At 44.3% G+C, this 8,463-nt stretch overlaps 1 protein-coding gene across 1 annotated transcript in view; it reads left to right on the top strand.

The window, feature by feature from the left end:
• Positions 1-2,801: 2,801 nt before the first annotated feature.
• The window catches only part of LOC130109147 (uncharacterized), a 23,099-nt gene continuing 17,437 nt past the window's right edge, over positions 2,802-8,463 (top strand). Inside the window, exon 1 of the mRNA XM_056275903.1 lies at positions 2,802-2,982. Coding sequence (XP_056131878.1) covers positions 2,802-2,982 — 181 coding nt within the window. The remainder of the gene's footprint in view (positions 2,983-8,463) is intronic.

Below are 8,463 nucleotides of genomic sequence, written 5' to 3'. Positions count from 1 at the left end.
GTGCACTTTCACCTTATGTAATGTATACTGCAGTGCAGTTATCGGTAGATAGATGGATAGATAGAGAGATAGATAGACAGACAGACAGACAGACAGAGAGAGAGAGAGAGAGAGTGAGAGAGAGAGAGAGAGAGAGAGAGAGAGAGAGAGAGAGAGAGAGAGAGAGAGAGAGAGAGAGAGAGAGATAGATAGATAGATAGATAGATAGATAGATAGATAGATAGATAGATAGATAGATAGATAGATAGATAGATAGATAGATAGATAGATAGATAGATAGATAGATAGATAGATAGATAGATAGATAGACCATAATCCACATGATGGGTCATACCCATGCCCCGACTAGTTAAAATAAGCAAGGTTGAGAGAGAAACCTTTCATTTAAGCATGTCTCCAATGCAGTTTATAATCACCCGTCACACACTGCAAAAATAGAGGTTCAATATTTACACTTCCGTGTTCCTCTCATTTAGCGGGCCACGTCGGACAAAAAGCCAAATATTTACATGCAAGTTCCGCAAGCAACGGCAAACGCAAGCAGCGTAAAACCATTCGGTTCAACGTTACCCTGTGAAGAACTGCAGATTCCCCATAGTGACGACCGGGGGTGAAGTGCTCGGCGGCGTCCTTCTCAGGATATATTTAGTCTGACATTGGGAAGACAGCCTGATCAACACCACGCCGGCGTCACTACGCCTGTGAGGACCGGAGCCAGACTCCTTATAGATGGGGGGGCGTGAAGTAAGCCGGCACACGTGTCACGCGACAATCCGCGACCGTGGCAAATTGTGACCCCGGTTGGCCCTGGACGCCCAGAAAGCGCCCCCTCAAACAAGCGCCCCCTTGACTTTGATCCAACTGAACCCATACCCAAATTTAGCCAGGGTATGGGAGGAATTGGGCGTGTCCACCCGGCTTTTTTTTTATAGGTCACAATTTTCGACGGTCGCAAATATTGGTGTAACATCGCCAGGGAACACCGGACGAATTTGACTCGCTTCTTCCCACCCGCGTCGCACTTTCGCAACCCTGTGACCTTGACGTTAAAATAAATAAATAAATATATTGTTATTATTTATTCATTCATTTTTGCCATATCTTTTTTTTTCCATATCATTTTTCCCAGATCTGTCTGTATCCTCATTAGCTGAACAGCACGGAAGAGATCGCATCTCGCAGTTTCCAAAACCTTAGGTATCTGACAAACTGCCGGTAACGAAGGAAGGAAACGCGTGAAATTCACCGTTGTTTTCCCTGCAGTCAGCAAAACTACCGCAATGCAAACTGTATTAGCACGCCAACGCTGCACGATCGGTCACGGACACTAGAGGGAGCCAAACACTAGCTAATGGTACTCGAACGTGAAGGGCTGCAGATTGACGTCAAAGGAATTTAGTGACTCCCAAATTCTCGTGCGCTACTCCTTTTGGTTTATTGGGCCAAACAAAGCTTCTTATTTTTGCCAAGACTTTAAATTTAGGCTAATCTCAATGTCTCAATCAAATCCCCATTGACCATATTGTAATTCACAACCCATCACAAGGCCTCGTTCACGATTCTCATGAAAATAAACTATGGAGCAATGTCACATCCGTGCACGTTACCCTGAGCTGTTAAAATGACCAAAGGTTTGAAGGCCCAACCTGAGAGTCAGCTGATGGTATACCACTGAAGTATAGTTACATCTACTACTACTACTACTATTGAAGTATAGTTACATCTACTACTACTACTACTACTACTACTGAAGTATAGTTACTTACATAGGCTAATTGAAGAGCTTGAGTTGCTAATTGAAAGTAGCCTTGGCCAAAACGTTTTGTGCCTTTCTCAGTCAATTATGATTGAAAATAAACTGTTTTACTCCAATGTTTACATACATTACCGGTGTAAACAAACCTTTTACTGCATCAGACAACATTAGAGATTTTGATTTACTTGTTCTTCAGTGCCATCGTATTGAAGGACCTGCCAGTCAACGTGGAAGTGATCGTATGTTTGCATCCATGTGATCTGCATTTTGCTAGCATGGTTACCCTTTTGTTTACATTTGAATTGTACCATTAAGTTATGTATAGTATATCAACAGTATGATAGATAAATGTTGGCTAGCAAGAAAATGTTAAATCATAATAGATGCTGTCTCGCTAACATCTGCAAGCCAATTTTAAGCTAACGGCACTCAGCACAAATACTACTAGTACTACAACAACTACTACTACTACGACTACTGCTACTACTACGACTACTATGACTACTACGACGACTACTACTACTACATCAACTCCTACTACTACTACTCTTCTACTACTACTACTACTCTACTACTACTACTAACTACTTCTTTTGGCTGTTAGGGGTCGCCACAGCGGATCATCTGTTCCCATCTCTTCCTGTCCTCTGCATCTTCCTCTGTCACACCAGCCACCTTCATGTCCTCCCTCACCACATCCATAAACCTCCTCTTTGGCCTTCCTCTTCTCCTCTTCCCTGGCAGCTCCATATTCAGCATCCTTCTCCCAGTATACCCAGCATCTCTCCTCCACACATGTCCAAACCATCTCAATCTTGCCTCTCTTGCTTTGTCTCCAACCCGTCCAACCTGAGCTGTCCCTCTAATATACTCGTTCCTAATCCTGTCCTTCTTCATCACTCCCAATGTCTCCCCACTTATCACACATAGCTTTTAATAATCATCCTCGTATCTAAAGCCACAGATGAATAGAGAATCAACCGACGGATTTCAAGGAATTCATACGATTGTTACATTGTGAAGGAGGACGCAGGGTCCCGTAATCATGCAGGGCCCTCTAAGTGTGCAGGCTGACCATGTGGAAACTACACTACTGAGTTCCAGTGGCGGCGCAAACAGTCCAGCCACAGCCTGCATGGGGCCGGCGCTGTGCTGTTTCCTGGGACCTGTGCAGAACCAAGGGAAACTGCAGCCACTGAAAGTGAGCTCAAGTCTGGGAGACGCAGGCTCGTTTAATTAAAGGGTATTGCTTTTTCCACCCATGCTGCCGCCCCTGTCGAATTAGACGGTGCCATTGTTGTGTTATGTTCTGTGCAGCACATTGGCCTTTCTGCTCCATGGTCACCCATCGCCTTTGACCTGATAACCAGCCCATTTTGAAGAAGCAGTATAACGGAGTACACAGACGATGCTCACTCACCACCGCCGAAAGTGCTGAAGCCTGGACCAGCTCTCCACCTCTGTGTGTGTAGGTTCTGTTTCCACCGTTGTTCACATCCGAACACATTGTGCAACAATATACACACATATGCACGCTTACACACACCCGCACACGCGCGCACGCGCACATAGAATGCCACACACACACACACACACACACCCATAAACACACAATGACTCACACGCGTTTACTGCACAGCTTTTCCCCTGTTTATTTATTTTTTTGTTATTTCTCCTGCAGTTTCCCATCGCCCCTTTCACGCTTCCGCCCTTATTTTGGATACTTCCTCTGTTTTGACTTCAAACGTGTGTCTTGTTTAGCCTTTGGTATGACATCTGTCTTATAGGTACATCATGTCTTATACATACATCTGTCTTATACATACATCATGTCTTATACATACATCATATCTTATACATGCATCATGTCTTATGCATCATGTCCTATACATCATGTCTTATACATACATCATGTCTTATACATACATCATGTCTTATACATACATCATGTCTTATGCATCATGTCTTATACATACATCATGTCTTATGCATACATCTGTCTTACACATACATCATGTCTTATACATACATCATATCTTATACATGCATCATGTCTTATGCATCATGTCCTATACATCATGTCTTATACATACATCATGTCTTATACATACATCATGTCTTATACATCATGTCTTATACATACATCATGTCTTATGCATACATCATGTCTTATACATACATCATGTCTTATACATACATCACGTCTTATACATACATCATGTCTTATGCATCATGTCTTATACATGCATCTGTCTTATACATACATCATGTCTTATACATACATCATGTCTTATACATACATCACGTCTTATACATACATCATGTCTTATGCATCATGTCTTATACATGCATCATGTCTTATGCATCATGTCCTATACATCATGTCTTATACATACATCATGTCTTATACATACATCATGTCTTATACATACATCACGTCTTATACATACATCATGTCTTATACATGCATCATGTCTTATGCATCATGTCCTATACATCATGTCTTATACATACATCATGTCTTATACATACATCATGTCTTATACATACATCACGTCTTATACATGCATCATGTCTTATGCATCATGTCCTATACATCATGTCTTATACATACATCACGTCTTATACATACATCATGTCTTATGCATACATCATGTCTTATGCATCATGTCTTATACATACATCTGTCTTATACATACATCATGTCTTATACATACATCATGTCTTATACATACATCATGTCTTATGCATACATCATGTCTTATGCATCATGTCTTATACATACATCTGTCTTATACATACAGCATGTCTTATACATACATCATGTCTTATACATCATGTCTTATACATACATCTGTCTTATACATACATCGTGTCTTATACATACAGCATGTCTTATACATACATCATGTCTTATACATACATCATGTCTTATACATCATGTCTTATACATACATCTGTCTTATACATACATCATGTCATATGCATACATCATGTCTTATACATACATCATGTCTTATACAGACATCATGTCTTATACATCATGTCTTATACATACATCATGTCCTATACATCATGTCTTATACATACATCATGTCTTATACACACATCGTGTCTTATACATACATGCATTATGTCTTATACATACATCATGTCTTACACCTACATCATGTCTTATGCATACATCATGTCTTATACAGACATCATGTCTTATACATCATGTCTTATACATACATCATGTCCTATACATCATGTCTTATACATACATCATGTCTTATACATACATCGTGTCTTATACATACATGCATTATGTCTTATACATACATCATGTCTTACACCTACATCATGTCTTATGCATACATCATGTCTTACACATACATCATGTCTTACACATACATGTATTATGTCTTACACATACATCATGTCTTTTATATATATATATATATATATATATATACATACATGTATTATGTCTTACACATACATCATGTCAGCGCTGCGTTTGGGGCTTGTTGGCATTTAAAAAAACAACTCTTATTTTTTTACATCTGCTTTTTTGTGTCATTACAGGTATGACTTTATATCACTGGTGTGGCCTGAGGCTCTGTACAGTGTGTGTGTGTGTGTGTGTGTGTGTGTGTGTGTGTGTGTGTGTGTGTGTGTGTGTGTGCGTGCGTGCGTGCGTGCGCGTGCGTGCGTGTGTGTGTGTACACTAGGTTTTTCCATGCTAATGGGGAACAAATGTCCCCATCAGGACACAAAACCCAGAAACCACCCACCTTGTGGGGACATTTTATGGGCCCCCGTGTGGACAGGGGTCTATTTTAGGATTGGGATTTGGGTTTAGGGTTAAGGTTAGAATAGCATTCGCTTAAGGTTAGGCATGTAGTTATGATGGCTAAGGTTAGGGTTAAGGGCTAGGGAATGAATGCAGTCAACGAGGGGTCCCCACAAGTATAGGGTGACGCGTGTGTGTGTGTGTGTGTGTGTGTGTGTGCGTGTGTGTGTGTGTGTGTGTGTGTGTGTGTGTGTGCTGTATTACTTTGCATAAAGTGCAGAGAGAGAAAGAGCCTGAGATTTCCTTCGCCCGGCTCAGCAGGGTCACTTTCAGGGGGCAGTCAGGCAGATAAATGCTTGAATCACACAAAAACATAACCCTCGCCCCCAAAGCCATGCCCCTGTGGTACCATCAACACTAACCCCCCGCCCCCCCCCAAAAAAAACACCCCATCCCAGTACCCCTTCTCTCTTCTTTACATCACCCTCTCCAACAACCACCGCCCCCATCGCCGCCATGGATTCCTTTACATTCCCCTCTTCAACCCCCCCACAACACTCTCCACCCTCTGTCAGACAGAAAAAAGCTTCTCTCACTCACCTCTGACTCCCCCCCCCAACCCCCCTCCCCTTTCTGCAACCCAGACCACCCCCTGCTGCTGTCACACATACCCCCGGCCTTTCCCTTTCTCATTGTTTCTCCATGGCCCCTATTGTCCAGGCAAAAGGGGAGGCAGGGGAGAGAGAGAGCGAGAGAGGGGGGAGAGAGGGAGAGAGGAGAGAGAGAGAGAGAGAGAGAGAGAGAGAGAGAGAGAGAGAGAGAGAGGGGGAGGGAGGGAATGTGCCCTCTCTATTCTCTGTGCATGAGGGGGTCCACCCACATCAGGGTGTGGAAATTCCGCTGCAGCTTCCTGCTTTCTGTCTCCCTCGATTTGTCAATTTCGGAGCTTTAGTGACACGACCAACCGGAAGTTTCTCCTGCCAACGTGCCCGGAAATACACCGGCTGGCCACAGCAGCCGCGACCAGAACACAAGCGAGCGGGTCAGAGCGGGTTGGATCAGTTCACCCGGATACAACGTTTACTGACAAGAAACATTGTATCCAGATCAGCCGATTCAGCCTGCTTCGACGTTCGTACCTGGATTATTACGCATGCGTAAAGACACAAGGAAGTAAGTACCACCCCCCCTTTCCCCCCCACCATCGGGCGTACTAGTGAGGATGCTGTTTTTGGACCGCCACGGAGCGCTGCTCTACTATGACATCTTACGGGGCAAGTGGACACCGGTCTGAACCGCGTCCTCTCAACAACAACAACAACAACAACAACAACAACCTAAGCCTTGCTCGTGCTCGACTTAGACGGGGACATTACTGTGACAGACATGATCTATGACTTCTCTAACGTGCCGGCCAAGTAGTTTATGGATGGTTACTGCTTGCTATGGTAATTACAGGCTTCTCCGTCCTGCAGGCTGAACCAGGAAGTCGGCCGGCTTCTAAATACGTGTGGTCTACATGATTGGATTAAACTGGACTTGATGAAACATGTCTGAAAGTGGCGTTCAGAGAGAGAGGGGGGGGGGAGAGAGAGAGAGAGGGGGGAGAGAGAGGGAGAGAGAGAGGGGGGGGAGAGAGAGAGAGAGGGAGAGAGAGAGGGGGGGAGAGAGAGAGAGAGAGGGAGAGAGAGGGAGAGAGAGAGAGAGGGAGAGAGAGAGGGGGGGAGAGAGAGAGAGAGAGGAGAGAGAGAGAGGGGGGGGGGGGAGAGAGAGCGAGCCCGGCGGCGGCCCCGTGTTCACGATCACCAAAACGAAACGAAGGCACTGAGCGAGATGATGTCATCATACTGATGTGCACGATGGCCAAGCTATAAAAACAAGAGCCAGGTTGTAAAAACAGTGGAATTATCCTTTAATAACACTTGTCTGATGAATTAGAAATAACTACACACTCAGCTAGACATGGACTTTTCCAGTGAGTTAAACAAAATGCCTCTCTCTCTCCCGCCCCCCTCTCCTCTCCCCCCTCTCTCTCCCCCATCACTCCCTCCTCTCCCTCCCCCCTCTCCTCTCCCTCTCCCTCTCTCTCTCCCTCTCCTCTCTCTCCCTCTCTCCCTCCCCCTCTCTCTCCCCCATCACTCCCCCCCTCTCCTCTCCCTCTCTCCCTCCCTCCCTCCCTCTCTCTTTCCCTCGTTAATTCAATTCAAATGGCTTTATTGGCATGACGTAACAATGTACACATTGCCAAAGCAAGTGTCCAAACATTGAAAAATAAAAAAAGCCAAACATTAATTGGAAAACAAAATTGAAAACAAACACACTACAGCAAAGAAACACACTACACCAAAGAAACACACTACAGCAAAGAAACACACTACACCAAAGAAACACACTACACCAAAGAAACACACTTCAACAAAGAAACATAGTACAAAAGAAAAGAACACACTGTCATCGAATATAACCGCAGCAACATGTGTCAGGTGACCGTCACCCCCCCCCCCCCCCGTCATGGCAGGCAGCAACACAGGGTCCTGCTGACTTACAGCTCTTTGGGTCTTCCCCTGGTAGGACTGGTAGTTTTTCTTCATCTGCTAGGTTAAGAAAACCTCTTGTTATGAGTTGGGATTGTTTAAAACGTGCTTCTCAGCGACCCTGTTTACACCTGGTTTTAAAATGCGTTTCGGGCGATCGGATCACAAGTGGACACAGCGAGACACAACGCCGTTTACACCCGTGTCCATCATGCGTCCCCAAATGCGTCCTGCTGACCTCTTGTGATCAGATGTTGTTACTCAGAAGAAGAAGAAGAAGAAGATTTAATTATGCTCTACGTCACTTCCGCTACAAGGTCAAAGGGCCTCAGTCAAACCCAAATGGAGATCAGGCGTCTCGTTTCACTTGTACTCCTACCACCTCCTACACTCTC

The sequence above is a fragment of the Lampris incognitus genome, chromosome 3 (genome assembly GCF_029633865.1).
Source record: "Lampris incognitus isolate fLamInc1 chromosome 3, fLamInc1.hap2, whole genome shotgun sequence".
Taxonomy (NCBI): Eukaryota; Metazoa; Chordata; class Actinopteri; order Lampriformes; family Lampridae; genus Lampris; species Lampris incognitus.
The sequence above is the reverse complement of the archived record's forward strand: the minus strand, read 5'-3'. Positions and strand labels throughout refer to the sequence as shown.